This window comes from Pyrgilauda ruficollis, unplaced genomic scaffold, assembly GCF_017590135.1.
Source record: "Pyrgilauda ruficollis isolate IOZ18807 unplaced genomic scaffold, ASM1759013v1 scaffold15, whole genome shotgun sequence".
Classification (NCBI taxonomy): domain Eukaryota; kingdom Metazoa; phylum Chordata; class Aves; order Passeriformes; family Passeridae; genus Pyrgilauda; species Pyrgilauda ruficollis.
In genome coordinates, this window is record NW_024513654.1 from 14,727,790 (window position 1) to 14,750,041 (window position 22,252).

General features: G+C 35.3%; 1 protein-coding gene across 1 annotated transcript in view; it reads right to left on the minus strand.

The window, feature by feature from the left end:
• Positions 1-292: 292 nt before the first annotated feature.
• Positions 293-22,252, minus strand: part of LOC121350280 (heparan sulfate glucosamine 3-O-sulfotransferase 1-like) — a 44,172-nt gene continuing 22,212 nt past the window's right edge. Inside the window, exon 2 of the mRNA XM_041461487.1 lies at positions 293-1,341. Within this exon, the coding sequence (XP_041317421.1) occupies positions 293-1,222 (930 nt within the window). The 5' untranslated portion in view covers positions 1,223-1,341. The remainder of the gene's footprint in view (positions 1,342-22,252) is intronic.

The window sequence follows — 22,252 nt, forward strand, 5'->3', positions numbered from 1 at the left end:
TTAGATGCATTTTTCCAAAACAGCAGAAATCTTGTAGAGATACACCTTTGCTAAGTTTGCTGAAGTTAATGTATTTGCATGTGAGAAAAAGATCAGAATATGACTCCCAGTAATCATACAAATACATAAAACTTATTTTTCCCAAGAGAAGGAAATGAGTCAACAGATGTGTTGTTCCAATGAACCATATAACCAGTGTGTTAATTCTCATAATACAAGTCTTTACAGTTTAGAAAGCTATGTCTGAAAGTTTGTCTCAGGCTCTTTTTAAGAAACATTGACCTCAAATGTGTTAATGCCAGTCAAAGGAATGATTAACCATCCTGTAAAATTTTGCATTGTGCTCTCTGAAGTAAGAATACAGTTGCTCTAAAACAGTGCTGTTAACAAGAGGATGGGGACGCCCTTTGGATTCATGTAAACATCTCTCCCTCCCATCACTTCTGATGCAGTAGAATCCCTTGGTTTGGTTAAAATAAAAATTAGAAGACATAATTCGGGATGGAAGATTTAGAAATTTTTCAACTTTTTGTAACTCAGGAAGAGGGTCCTTGATCAAAGTATTGCCATCCACTATGTGAATCTGATCCAAACTGAAATGCTTAAGCCACTTTTCCATATGGACATCATATAGACTTCTCTGAATAGCTTTGTATTTGGTATTAAGCACTCCATTCTTAATAACAATATCTTCAAAGAGCTGAACAGGCTTGTGACTTTCTATTCTGTTGTAATACACTTGGGTATAGTCAGATATAACTCTCTCAGTGGGATCTCTTAGAATGAGCAGCAGTTTAATGGAGCTATTCATGTCATGAATTCTTCCTGGAGCCTGTGGTGATGTAAAATAGCCTGGTGTTTTCTCAATTGTAATTTGATTTCCATAAGAAAATGGCATCAGATTTCTATACCAGTCTATTCCTTTCACATAATTTTCATCCCAGTCAAAGAAGTGGACTTCTGTAGCTGCCACCACAATATTAGGATGAATATCCAACATTTCCAGCAAAGCTCTGGTCCCTCCTTTACGAACTCCTATGATGATTGTCTGAGGTATTTGTCGGCTGGTGCCAGGAGGTCTCACCTGTGCTGAATAGTGCTCACTTTTATTGCTGAATAATCCCACTTGTGACTTCAGTGTTTCCAACAGTGCCCCATTCTCGACAGGAGCACCCCGAGCATGAGTCAGCAGAAGATAAGCTGACACGAGTAGGAAGGCCATGTGGAGAGGAATAATTATTTCAAGATAATGTTTTGCTCAATTAATGAAAGAATTGGTGAGTCCCCTCTCGAGATGGCTGGCAGAACCCGTGGTAAGCACACAGCAAGCTTCTGAAGCATCTGCAAAATAAAATAAGACAAATCAGTGATGCTAAACTCATAATCAGTTAAAAAATTCAACTCCCAATTCAATTCACAAAGCTAATCTGTGCCCAATAGGAAATTAATAGGGAAATTATTTGTTTCCCCTGAGTTTATATCAGGACAGAAAAGTCCCATGTGTTGAGGTTTTTTTCTCCTTATCATGAGTGACCAATGATGGATACTAACCTTTCAGCAACTTTTATTTCCTCTAAGCAGATTAGAATTGTTTACCTGATTTTAAATCCTGACCATTTATTGCTTGCTTTGATTTTCCTAATTATCTTCCATATACTTCTCTTGTTATAAATACCATACTCCATATGATAATAATAATTCCAAAGAATATTTGAATGTCAGCACCTTTCCTCAAATTCCCTGCTAGAATAGTTAAATATATAAATAACAGACATGGGTGATGGTGCCACCATCTGGGTTTTAGTGAACTATGAATCATACAAAAATAATTCTGTTTACTTAGACACAAAAAACAAAACGTAGACAGAGGCAAATTTTGAAATCTGAGACCATTAGAGCAGAAAACTGTGTCAAAAAAAAGTAAAGTGGCTAAGTGGGATCAGTGTGGGAAAAAGAAATGATCCAGGGTGGATGGATTCTCTGTAACTATCCAAGTGCTGTGCTGCACAGTCATATGGGTGTTAGAAAAGTCTTGGCAAAATCAGATCTTCAGATAATATTCTGCAGTTCCTCCAAAGCTCTGTATAAGACACATCCAGATGCTTTCTGGTCACTGAGAGATTTCTGCAGGGAGGCAAGTCTGCTTGAGGCTGAACAGCTTCTTTTACTTAATCCACATTGCATATGGTCATTTTAAGAAGTGGAGAATGTTAAATATCTTTAAAATTTGCAAAAACTTCAGGCTTGCAGTTATGTGCATGTGCAGATGTAAGTGAAAGAAAACATCTATGTAACTGTGTTACTAACATTTGAAATCTCCTGGGTAACTTTTGTACATAACATTTGAAACAGATTGCTTATGAATTTCCCATCACAACCACAGTCATAAAAAATTCAGATCAGTGCAACACCTGCACTTGAACCACTGTGTTTGAATTGCCTGTTTTTAACTCTGAAAATCCTATAGGACAAATTCCCATTGAGAGGACTCTTGAGTTTGACTCCATGTTTGAGCAATTACGTGATTTAAAGATTTGTGGGATATATCTACATTCTTGTTTTGTTTAAAATGCAGCATGCAGAAAGGGGTTTGGGGTTTTTTTGTACAGTGAAGCAGCAGTCTTTTAATAAACAATAACCATTTTTGGAATAATTTTGAATTATGGGTCATATTTTAAAGTAGTCTCAGAATTTCTACCACCTTAGCTCCTTCCCCAGTGTTCACTGTCTCCTTCTTTTTCTGAACATATTGGTCACATGTCATCTGTTAGAACAACCTTAGAAAACACAGCCAATTCTCATTTGTCATGGCACTGAGGAGCATCCAGTATTTCTATTTAAAAATTGTTTACTTTGAGTCTTACTTTACTGATTTAAAGATTTTAATTTTTTTATAATAACAGTCTAGGCAATGCAGCAGATTCATTAAATCTATTTTCTAAATTTTATTGAAACCTTCTCCAGCTTCTTGGATATCTAGGGAATGATTGTAGTCAGCCTCAATGAGCACTAAACTCACAGTTATATAGCAAATATTAACCCTAAAATTGTCATTTAAAAAATAAACTGTGACCTTTAGTGAAGAAATCTGCAGAGAACATTCCCTGCTATGTCCGAGCAAGACTTAAAGGGCAACTGCTTCTTCAAAAAGAGCATAGTTTCAACCAGGAAGAGTGAGTATACAATTACTAAATATTGGAAAAGTCTAAGTACAAATTTGCTTTGTAAGGACTGAGTGGAATCCTGTTCTTTAGGAACTTGAAAGGAGGTGTCATTTTAAAGATAACAATTTTTTCCACTAGGAACTTCACTCAGAAGTTTTGTTTGAAGTTCCCAAGAGCAAAGAATGCAAGAATTTCTATGGCAGTCACAGGAGGGAAGAACAGGTATGTTTATACCAAAATCTTTTATACCTACTATTCCTTTGGATGGCAAGCTTGGGAAGTGGTAACCATGCTGTTCAGTGCTGCTGAGGGACTAAAATGCATTTTACAATAATGGCAGCTAATGCTAGTTTTGGAAAGATCCTCAGGATGCACAGCACGAAATGTGAAGTGTCGCATCCCAGATGATTCCTGGAATGCCAGCTTTCAAAGAAGGGACTCTGCTTTAAGAATTTCATGCCAAATTTTTCACAATTCACAAGGTTCCTTAATAGTTTAATCTGAGGAAAGGCACAGCAATGCATAAGATGGTTTCAGAAGCAGCAACATATGACAGTATGGCATCTTTCCAGACCTGCGATGCCAGCAGGCTGGGATTTGGGAGCAGGGGCCAAGGGAGCAGTTGAGCATTCTTTTAACCTGCTCTGAAATCCCAGTGTTAGTTTGCATTCTATTAATCTTCATTGTTAAATTAAAATTCTTCCAGGAAGACTGAGGAATTGTTTTTATAAAAATCTTACAGGTTTTCTCAATTTACCTCTTTCATGATAATGCAGCATGTTATACATTATAAATGCACTTACACATATATACATTAGATTACAAGTACTTTGAACTAAGGGAAGACCCGTCTGAATGTCTGCCAAGCAAGGGATTACTTATAAATACCAAGGTGGAGACATAAAATTCATTATCTGATTTAAATTCTGGAACTATCCTATTTTGAAACAGCTTCATGAACTGATTCTAGACAGGTATTTTAGGCAATTTTACTTAACTTGAAAGAAAACTATTTTTAGATTTCTTGAGAATTAGTATTCCTGAAACTAACTAGGTTAATAGCTTAAATTGAAAAAAATAGAAAGGAAGAGGGAAAAAGCAGGAATTTCTCTGAAATAAACTAAAACCAGAGTAAAAAACCCCAAGTATTTCATACTGGAACTCTGCACTTGTATAGACAGAGATGTGCTCTTCCTAGATCTGGTGACAGGTGAAAAAATTCTCACATTGACTTTTTGATTTTCTTTAGAAGACTCAAACACACTAACATTATTTCATCCCTAACTGAGTTTTCTAGTTTCACACACCTAAGAATCAGGTGCAAATACTGAAACCCAAAGAAGACTGTAAGCTGAATGAAAAAATCATACTTATCACTGAGGAAAGATTGATGTTCCAAAATATTCTCAGGTTCACTTCTGATGTGAGTGAGAGTCTGCTTAATTTACCATCTGAAATCAGCAGTTCTCTGTAAGACACATTCAGGCAGCAAGTAGCAGAAGGGATTCTGCATATTCTGTGTACTGGAGTATTGTTTGAAAAAAAAAAATTAAACATTTATCAACCATTTTAACCAGTTTTCAATTTAATTAGTTGTTTTAAAAATTTCTTAGAATCATTGCTAGGAAAAAACTTTACCCAGGAAATACAACAGAAAAAATCAAATTAAAAATGTGCTGTAAAATTGGTTCCTAAATAGATCAAAATTGCCTTTGGGAGCAATTCTATCAGAGCAACATTTTGGTCTTGGCCTAAGGTATTTGATTGATTTCAATGAAGCTCTAAGATGTTAGATCCTGTGGTTAGGTTATAATTGTTACATAAATGTAAAGGTTTTAAAGAAGATTTATCATATATAATTGGAAAGTTATATAGAATAATTTTTGTGTTGCTTTTATGCCTTTATGCAATTACATTTTTAGAAGATATTAACTGCTTTTTATAATGAAAACAATATATTTTACATTGGTGCACTGTACCAATAAAGAATCTGAAAGTATTCTTATAAAACTAACCCCATGACACATGACCAGAATTACAGTGTCTTATTGCCATTTTTCCCTATTATTTGATAGTGTTGGTGCTGCTTAGTAACATAAGGAACATCAACAGATATGATACTTATTAAGCAGAAATGTAGTTCAGAAACAAATTTGTGCTGCAGAAAGGACTAATTAAGTAAATAGTACCTTGGGCTGCTGTTTCTTTTATTTTTTCAAAAACTAGACTAGACTTGAGAAGCTGCTATGCTGGCTGAAAAATCATTTTAATATAACAGAAATTTACTAAACACCCTTAACTGCTGCACTGTACTCTGAAAATCTTCCAAGAGTCTCAGGATTTATCTTGCTTTGGGGTAAAGTACAAAATTGTAGGGTAAACCTAAATATATTATTACTAATTTATAACATTGTTACTTCCTAATAATAGTTCCTGTATTACACTGCCTGTAATGCTTTTCATTGGAGAATTCTGCAGCACTCTGTATTAATGAACTGCCTGAACCTTATTAAGGCACCATTCACACCTTAGAGGAATTTGCAACTGACCAATGGATAGATCCAGTTCAGGACTGCAAATGCCTTGGAAAGTCAGGCTAATCTGATCTGCTCAAGGTCACATAGCAGGTTTATAGCCTTATAGTCCAACCAAGAACAAAAACCCCAGGGCTTCTAATTCTCCATCCAATTCCTTTTCCATTTCCAACTTCGTGCCATTATATAGCAGCCTCTCACAACCCTTATGATAACTTATAGCTGGATTATATGTTGAACTGAAAAGCAAAGCAAAGAGGTTCCTCAATCTTTCAGCATAAAACTCAATTTTTTTTTAATAAAGCTTGCTCCTCACAAAAAAAAAAAAAAAAAAGAAAAAAAAAAAAAAGAAAAGAAAAAAGAAGGAATCAAGTACTAACTACAAACAGGATTTTGTTGTTTCAAAGCATTTGTGCAGAAATACTTCTGTTGGTGACTGAAAACTGCAGCAAGGGGAGGTGGTCAGAGCAAATATAACAAAACACCAATTTTTGTCTTGATACTGCTTTTCCTGTTAATTCCTATTATATACAAACTTATTGCAACGCAAAAATCAAACACTGAGAAGAGTGCAATGCAAACATGTTAAGGCTTACTGGCACACAAACTTGTAACAGCTCAGTTGTATCTCTATTATTAAGAACTTCTCTAATGTTGACAATAGAAAAAAACAATTCCAGCCTAACTGTATTCACAACCAAAGGTCGGATAAGGCGACCAGTTTCAGAAATTTTTGGAAGGACAATCATACTGTGATGTCAGTTAGACCCATGTAAAGTGTCCCTATACAGACTGGGTTATGTAATAAATAATTCTAAATGACAGCAATATAATTCTAAAAGTTTTGGAATATGTGAAATTAGGCTGGTGATTTTCCTTCAGTAAAACTAGAATTAGTTACATAGCATAATAAATGCATAAGTATGGCTTATACATTTTTTAAAAACAGGCAAATGAATTATCCAGTGCATATAGGACACACTGCTTAACGGAATCCAGTATCAATGTATTCAAATCCAATAATGTAATGACTAAGTCAATTAATTCTAAGCATTAAATATTAGAAGTAATACTGTCATCAAAAGTCCTCTTCATAATACGTTAATTCTGATTATAATGTAATTTGTGAAATAATGGACATTTCAAAATACTTGGCACATGTCCAATGGTTGAACAGAAAGGTATCCTCTTTAACATTAATTGGAAGGAAACACAGTTCAGCTGCTTCTATTCACACACGTGAGATATGCCTAGGCAGAGTTCAGGAGACAATGAGAGCACATTTCTGTGTGAAAAATATTAAAAATTTTGGAAAAGTTTCCTTTGTAAAAACAATTGTGAGTCTTAATTTTATTACAAGCAGAGCAATTACTTTAGGTCTATGTTAGAATTAGACCAATCAGGTGCAATTGAATAATTTTAGAGCCGTGCCCTTGAAGTGAGATTTGATTTAGAAGAATCCAAAATTACCTATTCCATGAGACTAAAGACTATGTGGGAAGGGACAGTTATCCCAGAGAGATAACCCTTTATCTGGCATGAATCTTCTCTGCTACACTTTTATGCTCTGCTCCATTCCCAGACTAACTGTAGTAACTAAATAATATTTGCATTGTCATTATTGGCCTTTATCAGAATAATGATGAGGGGTCAGTCAGTTCCCAGGAGTATACCTGGAAAATCTCTGCTGCCAGCTGGAGAAAGCAAGAAAGGGTAAGAGAGAGTAAAATACAACACTGGAGTTTTGTAAGAGAGCTGCAAGTTGAGCTCAATGATCTCTTTTCACACAAGGAGCAGGGGACCAAGTATGAAAAGGTCCACAGACCCAATGCCAAATAAACATTGCAGCAGTTGATATTGCTGATTAAGAGTCTTGTAGGCTCCTAAGAATTTTGTTCACTCTCATTTTACTCAAACTATGGGCATGTTTTTGTTAGGGAGATGCACTAAGTTTTCCCAAATGAGGCAGTACCTAAAAAGCCATGAGCCCATAGACTGTCCAGAAATGCTGCCTTGCTGCCATAACACCTCTTCGGGTAATGAAAAAGTTTAAAGGTTTCTCTTTAAGCATCAACACAAAATATATGTTAGCACAAAGAAAGACAAAGACATTAACATTTTAAAGTCCTCATCTCAGCAGTGAATTTATTTGTGTGAGCCTTTCCCAATGAGATTGCAGTTTTATAACAGCCAACAGTTACTACCTTACAAGAATAAAAAAAAAGGAATAAAAAAGGAAGTAGCTATTTCGTGAGGAAACGTAGGAGCTATAAAGTAACAGCAATTGGCTGCAGGCTTCTACCAGGTACACAGACTATAATGTATAAAAAGTAAAGCTGAGAAATGTTAGCATGAACTATAAACACCATTAAATCACTGGCAGGTGATATTAGCAGATAGGAGTTTTGAAGGAAGTTTGCTTCCCTAAGGCTAGCATTACATTTCCTAATTCCTTTTCTGACTGCAAATACCTAGCATTACAGTAATATATACAGTATAAACACACTAATAAATTTCTGAGCTAAATAAACCTTCTACAGCTGTAGTTTACACACTTATATTTTATGGTATCTTTGAAAAATATCATACTCAAACCATCCACATAAAACTCACTGAGTTACAATTTTCAAGATCTTTAATATGTTTAGCACATAAAGCCAGGTACATTCTAAGGATACTTGTAAATAGACATAAATAAAAATTCAGTTCTTATTAAGATGCAAAGAGTGGATAATGGTCAGATTAGCACAGATAAGAAGGCCAATTTTACTTATCACATTGGCATACTTGAAATGGAATTACATTAGCATTTTGTTGAATTAAACTTGCACCTCTGTTAATTAAGCATCTGAATTAATATAAATTGAAGTAACAAAGATGCCATGCCAGTTCTTCAGCCAAACAAGCAGTTGTCATGTAATTATAAAGTTGCAAGATGTAATGATGTGTGGCTGATAAGCAACTTTTGTGTATATTTCTACAGTACAGCAAAAAGGTCAAACTCAAGCCTCTCTACCTCTGGTATAATTAATTGAATATTATTACTTTTCCCCTACTCATTGTCACAAAGAATATCTCAATACTCAGATGTTTAGAAAATAAAAATGAGAACTTGATGCATTTGGAAGGACAATCATACTGTGATTGAGTAAAGAGGATTTACAAGAGACCTGTCTTCTAAAGGAAAAAATTCCTCAGAGGGTAAGGGATGGCAAGAGAAGCATTCAAGAGGGATGAGGACAGTTTAACTTTGTGGTGGTACAAAACAGCAAATTCCTGCAGGACATCCAGATCAAATAACTGACCCTAAAATTTTTTATGCTCCTGTAAAGAGCACAGATTCCTGGTACTAAAAATAAGAATAACCACAAAAAATCACATACACAAACCCTTCCACCAAATCCTACCCCTGCAAAAAACCCAACCAAAAGCCAAAGAAAAACCACAAACCCACGCTGGTTTTAAGACAATACAACTTCAAAAAGGGATAATTCTTCTCAGAGCTTTTCTGGGCAGCACTTGTCAGTATTACACCTTTTGTTTCCAGCACTGCCCCGTGCAGGGGAGGAGCAGTCCAGGCAAAGCTCACCAGACCTGGCAGCTGCTCAGGGATCACCCTTAGCCAGCCAGGAGTGACACGTGGGGAGCTGGCCAGGGAGAGCAGCCAGGCAATAAGGAGGAGGCTTCTTTATCCCCAAATCTGTCCAACAGAGAGACGTCTCAGATGAGTCTGATGAGCCAAGGTTAGTGTCTTACCCTTTGTTTACATCTTTTTGAATAACTTTTCCAAGGCTCTGGCATTAGTCCCTGGGGAGCAGTTCTCTGATGCTGTCTGATAAGATTGCTCTCTTGGGTCCCATAGAGCTGTTGCATACCCCCATCATACAGAGCATGAAACAAACTGATCCTTCCCTTGGTGATGTGTCCTGCTATCCAACAATCACCAGGCTGGAAACCTTCTAATATCAAATGCAAACAGTGAGAGAAGGATCCAGCTTTTTGGCTCAGGGTTGCCCTGTAAAGCAGAGATGTAAACTGAGCAGGGAATTCACCCAGAATTTTAAAAAGCAGCTGAAAGATCCACCAGAGTTGAAATCTTTTGGCCTTGTAAAGGATGACTGAACAAAATTTAAGAAAAAAATAACAGCTCAGGAGCAATTTTTTTTTAAAGAGTAACTACAGAACAGAAGATGTGAGAGGATATAAAGAAGCTGAAATAACAAATCAATGATGGACTTAAAATTGAAAATTTAATTTTGAAATCTTGGGTACTGTCACAGGCCCTGATAAGAGACAAGATCAATATAAAGGTCAGAGAAAAACAGTATGAGTCAGTATGAATGATTGATAAAATAATAGGATTTACAAAACCAAGAAATATACTAAATCCACACTGAGTTCAGGTATGCTGAGAGACTTTGGGCATCAAAGAATCAGAAATTCTACAGAAAGGACCTCATAGTCCATCTTTTCTCAAAGTAAACAAACAAGTACCACTTGAAAAGACCATAAAAGGCAACTGCTTAGCAATTCTTAACACTGATTAATAAATATATTAGTAAAAAATATAAAAATATATCAATAAAATAAATATATTAGTCAAAACTCTGTCTTCCAGTGGTAAACAAATTCTTGCTAATAAAGAAAGCAAGTACACTGCAATACAGAACAGGCAAACATATTTGAAAAGAAACAAATGGATAAAATATTTTTTGAATAGAAGCTCAATGCCTTCAACACATATCCATCATCAAGCTATGTGCACATTCAGCCCAGCAGATAGCTGTAGAGATACAGGAATGAAAGCAATTTAGGGAACATTTGGAAATGCCTGACAACTGGAATAAAACACATAAAACAGCCTCGAGTGCAACACTTGTGTCTCTCACACTGCTCCTCAGGCTGGTACTGGGAGACAGAGATGACAGGCTGAACACATGGAGTAAGTAAAAGACAGATCCTTTTCTGGCTATTATGGAAAATCAGAAATCAGATCCTTGCTCCTTACCAAACCTTTTTGCAGTGCCAAAGTAGCACATTAAAGTACAGTAAAAGAATACTCACCACTCTTAAGAGTCTGAGAGCAGACAACTAATACCACAAAATTCTAATGATTTTCTCCAGGATTTCTGAGATTTAGTGGGGTCTTATCTGACTGTCTTTTCCACTTTTTAGTTAGGAAAGACAGAACTTAGGAAAGCTTCTGTGCAGTCCAAATGTTTCAAACTTTGATGTACAGCCCAAACCTACAGGCATGTCTGTGTACAACCAAAGATGTAGGCACGTGTCAAAAACTCCTACACTTCAGTGGAAAACAAAGCAATTCCCTTTCTTCTTTCAGATCAGTCCAGACTCTTATGATGACTTCCCTGTGCAAAAACATCCTCTGCATCTACAAGTTTAAGGTGTCCTCACAAAAACACTTTCTGCTGTTACACCCCTGCATTCTACCGCACAGTTAATTCCAGCAGAAGTCGCTCCTCAGCACACAGCTTCACTTCTGCCCCATAACTCAGTGCCATGGTGCACCCAAACAACTCTTCCACACTTTTCCTTTAATGCTGCTTTGCTTCAAATCAGTTACAGCTTCTCAGAAAGGCTCTTTGATGGCTGAGAGTGCCTACAGCATTTTTTTGGCGCCCTTAAGCTCTGTCAATTTTCACCTAAATCTTTAAGGTAAAATCATATTTCAGAGCCTTCACATACATTCAGGATGTGGACTTTAGGACTTCAGATTTGTGAGACTTGTGAAAAATAGTGAGGGTTTGTCACATTAGAAACTAACTAGAAAGAGCTACAATAGTTGTTATTGGAGACAAAATAAAAGCATGGTCAAATTAGTTCTCAGATTCAAATACTGTATTTGCTGTTTATGATAACAAAATTTATTAGTAACAATTTGGTATTTGAATCTATACTGTCAATTTGGAAAACATCTTTTGCACCTAGGTATCTTATAATGACCTTTTCATATTTTTCTCCTTTAATCTGAATGGTCTTATCAGTATTCAGAGAGTTGATAAAGTGCTAGGAACACCTATAGCAGAGAAAGAGGCAGAGGTAGGGAAGGGCTCTGATACATTCTCATAATTAACTGCATATTAATTAGAGCAACAAGAGTTAGAACGTTCAAAGCCATTCTCTTAAGACTAGGTAGGCTGTACAACACATGTACTTTAATTGATTCTAATCCCCGGATTTCAGCTCCTCAAGCAGACACTGTATGACAGCAGACTGGTCTCATAGTGCCACAACTGCACATTTCCCCAAGGAGCAATACTTCAACATAGCAGAGAGGAGACAGGTACCTCCATTATCTTACATTTTCTCTCTCAGTCTCCTTTCTTCCCAAGTAAAAGAGGAAAAACCTCAAAACACAAAATTTTGTTATTTTAGTTTCAAACTGGCAAAAAACCTTTACTTTTCTGTAGCAAGAGGTGATCAATTTTGTGATCCTAGATCCATGTTCTAGCTGCAATTAATTTTTTCTACTTATTATATAGCTTATGATCCACATGTTCTGTACTGTTCTAGTTCACTTATTTTTTCTCCTCAGGAAATTTAAAAAAAGAAAAGTTGATGATCAGTACTCATTTCTCTTTTGCTGTTCTCTATTACCAGTACAACACTGCTATATAAAGCAAAGATGTAGGTGTTAGTATGTGGTGGTTTTAAACATAAAATACACATCTTGTGCATCCTGATCATTGTTTCTTTGCCCCATTAATACCCTTAGCAGTCCCTACAGATGGTGCAACTTTAAAGAAAATCATTATCTCACTGTACCTTTTACTTTTGACTACATTTTTTCTCCTTGTGAATGCATTTGGAGCTTTTGCAGAGTTAACAGGATATTATTACCAGCAGTTTTTCTGCAGCATCCTTCATTGGTGTCTCAGCAGTTACTTTCAACGTTTTGAAGAACAAATGTCAACATGTGAATACCAGTTAATTTACAAGTCCAGTGGGATTCATAGATAAAAACCAGAAAGTAGAGCACCAAACCAACACTTTCAAATCAGATTGCCAAAAATCACTTAAAATCAGACTGATGTTCTGCTGCTGTTTACCACAGAGAATGGAGTTCAGTCCTTTAATAAAATGGAGATGGAGTTGGATAGTGCTGAAGCTGAGACCAGAGAATCTTAATTCACCACATAAATTGTGGTGCAATTTTTAAAGATTTTGAACACCTGAGGCTTTTTTTTTTGCATTTTAGGATGGCTGAGAACTCCACTGAAGGTTGCCTGTTTTCAGGCACTGATACAACAATTTTTCAACTCAGGAACAAGGAAGAAACATATGCCAGTATGTGTAAAGATTCTCTAGCAGACATTTGCAGCCTCCCCCTTTGCAGCTGATGTTGTGTCCAAACCTTTTACCATTTCATAAGAAATTTAATATTTTGAAAAAGCCTCACATTCACACAGTAGTTCAGAAAGATTAATATGAAATTTAGTTAGGGAAAGAGGATCTCTTGTGGAATCTCCAATTTACTTACACAACCTATCCATACTCCTGCTCTCAGGATTCTGTATCTCAGTGTTTGGCCACTGCCACATATAGTGTTTCGAAAATATAGTCATAATACTATTTCTTCTGAGCCCAGTTTGTGAGAAATGTGTACTTCTACTTAAAGCAACATCATGTGTAATTTCGTGACAATAAAGGATTTCTTTTCTGCATTCTGATTATGAATGTTCATTCCTCTTACCTTAAAATATGTGATCACAAGGAAAAATAAATCTAGATTTGAAATTTAATTTGTACCTATAAAATATGAAGTAGTTATTTCTGTTTATAGCATACTAAAAAAAGGTAGTGCAAGTATGCAGTGTAAGCTGCTGGTTATTGATGCCAGTTCTGTTTTAAAGCACTGATAATAGCTTTTCCTCTCAAGGGAGGACAGTATTTCTTCTACAAACTGTAAATTGTATATATTATTTCACCTTTTTTTATGCTGAATTTTCATCTTAGATTTGTAGTATGATATTTCTTAGCTAAAATATTTTCATATTCATGTCCCACTTATTCTTAATGGCATCTATCAGTTTCAAGCAGAAAGAACATTAATATTAAGGGAAGGTTAAATTTCTCCTGGAAGGTTTTTTTGTCCAGGGAGATGATATGAATGCACTTGGAAAGTTATTACAACTACTGATACCTTAAGAGGAATTATAGTCAACAGAAAAAATTACTTTGAGTTTATAGATAATAAACAGTTCAGAGCAAATTTTTGAGATCAGAATTAAGATGTTGGGATCAAAAAATATCTGTCAGTGTGTGAGAAATAAGGCATTCAATTACGGAATGTGAAAGAATCATGATTCTTTTACTATGGAATTTACCAAAATTATATAAGAAATTAGAGCATAGCATGTCAAAAAAAGTAATAAAATAAAGCTATTTTTTCTGACACTTAAAAATGTAGCTGATATAACTGTCATTCAGGGTCTGGAAATATTTCAGTCAAACATAAAAGTACCAGGAGAAACAATCATGAAGTCCAACCTATTTCATAAAACATAATGATCTGCTGGGTATATATGAGTATGTAAGAGAAACTGAATGTGAAGTACTTTAAATTATAACACATAGGCATCTTCTAGTAAATGCACCACAAAGCCAGTAGTGAAAGAGTAAAGGATTGGAGAAAGCAAGACAAGTGATGAAAAGCAAAAAATTGAGCATTTGTAGGAAAAACCAGGTTGTTAATTTTAGTGAGCGCAGTTAGGTTCTATACTTGTACAAATACACACAAAATCACACACACACATATATATAGCACACAGAGAAATATAGAACAGAGAGTAATAGAAAATATAGGTATATTAAAGAATTCAAATTATGTGGGTTTATGAACAATGCAGCAGATACTGATAAATGTAGATTATAAAAATGGATTGCAAATAGATAAATATGTGTACACTGGAAACATGTTCAGGAACAAATGTTCAAGTGCAGAAGAACTTAAGATTTGTTACAACATATCAACCCTGAAGAAAATTTAGATTCTCCTATAGTACAGGTACAAAGGGAGGTAAAAGTGGTTAAGGATGGTATTGTGGTAGATTCAAGTGGAAAGTGAATTAATTGGAGTTCAGGTTTCACATTTTCTTGTGGGAACTGGATCAAACATACCTTGTGCAGTTATTCCATAACAAAGTGAGCTGGAGCTTGAATTTACAGTTGATTACATGCTTTCCAAATAGAGCAACTTACTCAAATTCTGTTTATTCACATGGGGAGTTAATGTTCAGCAGCTAATATGTTTTATAATTTACACCTCAGATTTCTCACAGTAATTTCCCCTTGAAGACAAGCCTTGAGAGTGAAATTTTTCAGGATCATTTATGCAGGTCTCATTCTAGTCCCACAGAAGTCAGTCATAGTATTTTTGACTTAGTAGCAAAGTTATGGAAATTTTGAAAGATTCCTCTCTCTTCCTCATCCTGTGCTTTTCAGAATTGTATTTCTCACCTTGTAGTGATATTACAAAGGCAAATTCAAACCCCTTGAATGTCCAGGTGATAGAAGAATGGAGAAAACCACAAAATTAATTCCTTAAGATTGAAATGCTGAGTTGCATTGCTATAGCTGAACAATAAAGGAAACATCTAATCACTATGCATGTTTAGAAATACATCCAGGTGTTCTGGAGAGATTTTAAATCACAGAGCTGAAAAACTACCAAGCAATATCAGCCCACACGTTAAAAGATATTTTAAACCTATGAACAACAGCAAAAGTATCATGGTCATTGAGGTAAATTGAGAGAAATTACACTGAAATTAGTGAGCAAATGGAAAGGAGTGATGATATGCTAAGATTAAATCAATTTGTTTAGATGATGCCTCCCTCCCATTATATGAACAAACACATATCCTTTGCTGAGCAAAATTTTTACACTGTTTTTGATTCAATCAGTCATGCAAGCGAAATAGCATGGGGTGAATAAAGAGGTCGACAAAGTTTATTTGGCCTTCTGAAAAAGTACTTCACTATTAATTTCAGGGTAAAAAAAGTAAATATTCAATGTAGATTAATAAAATAACTCAGAAAGCAAAGTGTGGGAATGCACAGGAAATCTCCAACATCCAGTTAATTCACAAGCTTGCACCAGACATCTCTTTAGGAAAAGATCCTGGCTGAGAGATTCAGAGTCCAAGGAGCTTCAGTTACTGATGCTTTTGAAAATTGAATTTCAAATTAGAGATGGACCTAGTGGACCTAGATCCCTTAGACTTCCTGGAAAGCCCTACCCTTAGGATTCGTTATGAAGCACTCAAAAATCTCAGTGCAAATTTCTGTTGGATGCACAGCAGTGGACAAAGGCCAGCACATTATTAGTATGCAAAGCAGCAAGAGAAAATGACAGTACAGTTTGAATGCATTTTGGTAAACTAATGGTTCAGAGTGACTAAAACAGCGTGTTTCATTCTGGTCAGTCGCTCTCCAAAGGAAGAGGGAGTTCAGAGGTGGCTGCCAACAAAATATTGCAAGCATAAATAATTTGTCAATATAAGGAGATGGTAAAAAAATGCGGAGTCTGTACTTTGACTGCTGCATTAGATAAATGAACTAAGATAACCCTTGCTCATTCCCTCACAAGTTCACAAAACATATTTCAGAGAAACAAAGAGGCAACGAAATTAAAGCTGACAAAGTTCTATGCTCTGAACAATGCACAATTAATCTAGGAGTGTCATTGCCACTAAATGTTACTGCAGATCTATATAACACAAACAAAAAGAAAGCCACCAACATCAAACAAAAAGGACGTTTTAAATTGCATTTCAAAATGCAGTATTAAATTTGTTATATAAAATATCGACTATAAAAGTGGATTTTACAAGAGCTTCAGGTGAAACAGAGATCAATTTGAGAAAACTGCATTTCTAGCTTCATAATACCTCAGAGGTATATCATACAGAAATATGTAGCAACTTACTAAAGGTACTTTTCAAAGAAATTTTATATAAATAAAGTCTAAATAATTTTAAATGCATTTGGATGTGTTTGTTTGTTGAATTCTGTGAAAAGACGGAGAGAGAAAAAATCTCAGTTTCTCACTAAATGACCATAGTTTCCATTCTTATCTCTCAAAGCCCAACTTTTGCCTTTCACTAATTTAGTAAAGACTAGGAAATATACATTCAGAGCATACAGTCTGACATTGAAAGTACAAGCAAATTTGGATCTGCAGAGGAAAAGGAAAACCAGAGCAGCATGCCAGCTTGGAGACTCATTCCAGAGGGGAAAAGGCTGCAAATACAAAAAAACGAAGCAAGCTAACAGAGAAAGCTAGGAACTCAGATGGTTCTGGTTTCATAGATGTCAGGGCACAAAGTAACATGATTACATGACTAAACTTAAGAGGACGTGTGATGACAATCCCAGTTCATTTAATTTCAGATTGTGAGTTGTGTTCTAGACTCTGGCCATTCTCACTGACCGCTAAATTTTTTGTTACTTCATATTGAATCAAGACATCAAATTCTAGGCCTCTTTACTCAGATCCCACCCCACTAACACAGAGAATAACAAGATTATGGTCCATGTAAATACTCCTTCCTGGTTTTTTGCTTGGAGATGGCATATATTCTTGAATGGTTTCTAATCCATCAAATCACATGAAATTCTTCTGAGCAGAAATCTTATCTAGCTAAAAACTCCACACCTGGGATTTGTACAGTTAAACATTTCTCTTATTTTCTACTTATACTTGATTCTATTAAACTGCAGCCTATTTTATGCAAATCTTTTCTTAGAAATAGCAACAGCATTTTGATGCAGTCTTGTTCTCCAGTGTGCTTGAACCCTTCCTGTCTTGAAGTCACCCTTGTCTCCCCCATTACCCAAGTAATTAATAAAAGAAACCATCTACTGGTTCTTTTATGCTTTTAAATTGTGCAGTCTGATGTAGCTTTTTGCCAATAAACACTAAAGTCCTCAGCACAACTTTAATTCAAAATGTATTAAAAAGAAAGTACAGGAGTTAAATACAAGGCAAGGGTTTATATGTGATTAAATGAAGAAAAAGAGATATGAATATATGCAGTGAGAAAATTAAAATATAATTAGCTGTGAAAGGAACATAATTTCATGTGACAAACAACAAACATCTAGAAATCTATCCCATTCATCTCAATGGAGATGTTAATTTCAGATTAAGTAAAATTAAAACAAACACAGAAGAGATAAAGCCAGCTCTCCATCTCTGAAGCTACAAGCAAATTGAAGTATGCTTGCATCTCAGCAGTGTTTTTAACTGAAACCTTTGTTAAGCTCCATCTCAGACAGCCTATACTTGGTTGAATCAAGCATTTGCTTGCCATTTACTTGCCTTGTATCCCCCTGCCTGCAGTGGCCCATCAGGGACACTTGAGGGACTGTACAAACCCAAGGCAAACAGGCTGTGATTTTTCCAAGCACACTTTCCTGGGCACCAGCAAGTCTGAGCTTCAGTGGCTCTCTGGAACAGAATTATGAGTTTTATAGTCCTTAAAGGACAATATCAGTAATTCTGTAAATCTTACTGCTTTTTGAATGATTATTAACACAGCTTGTGTCGAGGAGTTCCATGGTGTAACTATGTGAAAGTGAAAAAGTACTTCCTTTGGTTCAACTCAAACACCCCACCTGCTAGTCTCACCCAAAGCCCAATGTCCTTGCAGCAAAGAGCCAGTACACAATCACTCATTACCTATTTACTCACCACTCACAAGTTAATAAATTTGTCATAGCCTCCTTCAATTTTCTTCTTCCCAGACTGAAAGCTTATGGTTCTATCTGTTCCTTGTTTAAAATACTTATTTAATCATCCTTTACTCATCCAACCCATTCTCTCTTTACCTATCCAAGATGCAGGTGCAGTGCTGTGACACTGTTTGTAACCATGATGTTTTCTAATTTATTCTATTTCTTTCTAAAAATGTGTAATATTAAATTTTCTTTTTTTTGCTGCTACTATTTTCATAGCTCACAGTGAATACACTGTGAATAGATAATCTTACAGTGAAGTTCTTAAAAAATAATTGTCAGTTTGAAGTCCATTCTTGTGCACAAATTTATAATCCTTTTACCCTTTGAGAACCACTTTAAATTTATTTACAGTGAAGTTCACTTGTCACTTTTTCACTCAGTATCACTGAGGTACTTCTTTGCAGTTTGTTTTCATGTCTCCTATTCTAAATAATTTACTATCAGCTGCAAATTTTCCTGTATAAATTTTCCTGTTCTAATGCATTTGAAATAATGCTGGTCTCGTGACTTTAACAAGTTGCTTTGTAAGCTCTTTTGTAATCTACACTATTCAGGTTTAATGTTTTATTTTTGGGCTTTATGTTTCTGTTATTCTTGGATTATGGAGTAACATGCCTGCCTTAATTTCTTACATACTGATTTTTTTTGGTGCCTCCTTGTAAGAACACTTAGCCAAAATCTGATTTTTAGAACACACTAAACGAATGTCTAAAAGATATAGCAAAAGTAGTTGAAGAGAGCTATTTAATATGTAATCAAAGGAACTAGAATAAATCAATTGAAATTTTTGCATTCTAGAGGATCTTTATTTGTTACAGAAATCCAAGACTAAAACCAAACACACAGTTCAATATGCCAATACTCTGCTTTGCAAGTGGCCTAGATGAAAGCATCAGTTCACTTGCTGAGATCTGCTGATGTTTTTGCAATAAAGCTCCTCTACAATAAGCATACAATACAAACCCCACCTGCCAGTGGGAATTATTTGCACTCAGTTTAAAAGCTTCGGAACAGTTCATAAGAATGGGTCAAACGTTAATAAACCAATAATGTTTTTACACCTGACATTTTATTATTTGGTTAAGGCTATGCAACCTCTCTGACACTGAGCAGTTATTTCTGGAAGATCAGTTGTCAGTACCTCAGCTAAATTTAAGAACTATATTTTCATTTTTCTCTCTACTCAAGACAGGACTGAACAGAGATATCAAATGAAGCTCTTAATCATGTTCTTGAATTTAGGCACACATTAGAATTCCTTGGGGCAGAAAGCACCATATTTCAGTCTAAAAGTGTTTGCTTACATTATTTTGTAATCAAAGAAAACCAGGCTATATATATATATATATATATATATATATATATATATATATAAATTTTTTTTTTCCCAATATCATGCTGCAATTTCAGCAACATCTCCTTCAGCTGGCAGATCTCCCACATCAAGTCCTGGGATATTTTAACTAGGTCATTGTATCTGGTACTTGAACTTCACTTCAGCAAGGGTAAATCTTAAGGTTCATGTAAATAGCTCGCTTTCTACATTCGTTGCAATTGCTCACACATTCTTGAATACTTGATTAACTTTGAGAAATGAGCAAGGAGAACAAACCCAAACTAGAACAAAAGGCTCAAACTAGTCATTTTCTGTAAAAATTAGATTCTTACACACAACATTTCAATACTCCATAGGCATGGAAACATAGGGCAACCTTTTTTAGAAGTTTCCAGTAAATCTGAATGCATCCCTTCTAAATTAATATTAAAATGCATCCCTACTAAACAAACAACCTTTAATAGACAAGATTTCCAAATACAAGACTTCTACAAATACAGCCCATATTAACAAAGACAGTCAGGTGCATATCACCTGATAATACCTACACCAAACAGCTAAGAATAGAAGCATATATAATTAGTAAGTACTTTAAAATATGTGTGTTAAATATTTTTTGAGACAAGAGAAAATATTTTATCCCACTGTTTTCTTTGAAAGTGGATATTTGAACATGTGCTTATATTATCAGCACTTATTATTTTAATATGTCTACTCAGAATAAGAAAATTAACTGTGCATGTCCATCTGAGGTAAATAACAGCTTCTGTTACCTTCATGTTACCAGTTTTTAATCTTACTGATGAAAATTTTTAAGTACTATGGCAAATAAAGGCTATGCTTTAGTTCCAGGTTGCAGGGACTTTCACTGACCTCTTAATTATTTCTGTACTAAATTGCTACTTCATTTTTAATGAGTGCTCTAAAAATGGCGTAGATGTTTGTATTCTGAATCTGCAAATGTTGCAAAAATTTCTAAAAATGGGTCAGTTTCAAAACCTAAAACTTTTAGTCTATTATTATATAGTAGTATTTAAAGAACATTCTCAAGAGCTGATGTTCAATAGTAGACTTTAATGTAGATTTTAATAACAGAAATATTAAATAATAATATCAAGTAATGTTGACTTAAAAAAATAAGTCAGCAATATTAAACACAAAATAAAACCAATTAAACGAATTAAAAGAAATTACTTCAACTGAACAACAAAGAGCAAACACTGACATGCATATGCACAGATACAAATTGTTATTAATCTTGAAAGATGACTTAACCATTAGTCACTGTTCAAGACTCAAGAAACCTCAATTCTATTCTACCAGTTAAACTACTGCTTCACTTCCATAAGAGATTTAATTTCAGTTAATTCTAGCAAGCTTAGCTTTTCTTGTAATAAAAAGCCATGTTGTGTTTCTCAAACATCTAAGCTGTATTAACTGTACCTACTACATGGACTGAAGATCACTACTGCAAAGCCATTTACATTCTGAAGTTTCCTAATTGATGCTCCTTCTGCAGAACACCAAAACTGAAACACTTATATATTTAACAAAAGTGCCATGTGATCAAGCTGTGTTTGAAGGGCTGCTGTTAGGACACTGGTCTGGGCTCTGGGAGAACAGTCAAGGACTTGATTAGTCTGACTCAGATCTAATTTGCCATTAGACCAGACCACTTCAAGAGTAACACTTGTGTCCTCTCCTCCTTACCCAGCTTTTCAATCCAGTATACTTCTTCAACTCCAGTTTAATTAACATCTCCCTTGGGATTTCAGTTTTTGAGATTGGGAAATTGATAACAAATTGCAGGTGTAGCTGCAGAGGCCATGAACATTGCTGCTGTCATCTGCTGGCATCTATGGTTTGAAGCGTCCTGAAGGTAAATCTATCCTCACTGCATCGCCAGGACAATTTCAGTCCTGTTGACGACAGTGAGAGGCTACAAATGCACATTTTGAACTGCACAGAACAGTCTGAATTTTAGCATGTGATTTGTATCACCTGTTAGTAAAGGCTAAAAACACTGCTAAACACACCATCATTTAAATAAAGAAGGTTGCTTTAGCAAATTCCAAGTCTTCATCTGTGCTGCTTTGCTTTTGTTTTGTTTCCATTCAGTCTCAAGGTAGATCTCAAAATGAATAAACTGATTAAATAGCAAAAAATTTCCATAACTAATTAGGAACCGTTCTCCTTTCTTTTCTGCTTGGGGGTGGGATGAAATAGTAGAAATAAACTTTTCTAAGTGGGTAACTTCTATATACATATCTACAATTTGTGGCATCACAGTGCCAGAGTCACAGAGCACTGAGGTGGAAGGGACTCAAGAGGTCACTTAGTTTGCCACTCAGCCCCAAGGCTCGATCAGTATACTGAAACCCTTCTTGACAGATGTTTGCATAACCTGATCTTGTAAAATTTCCAGTGATGGAAAACACATCACTTCCTTAGGC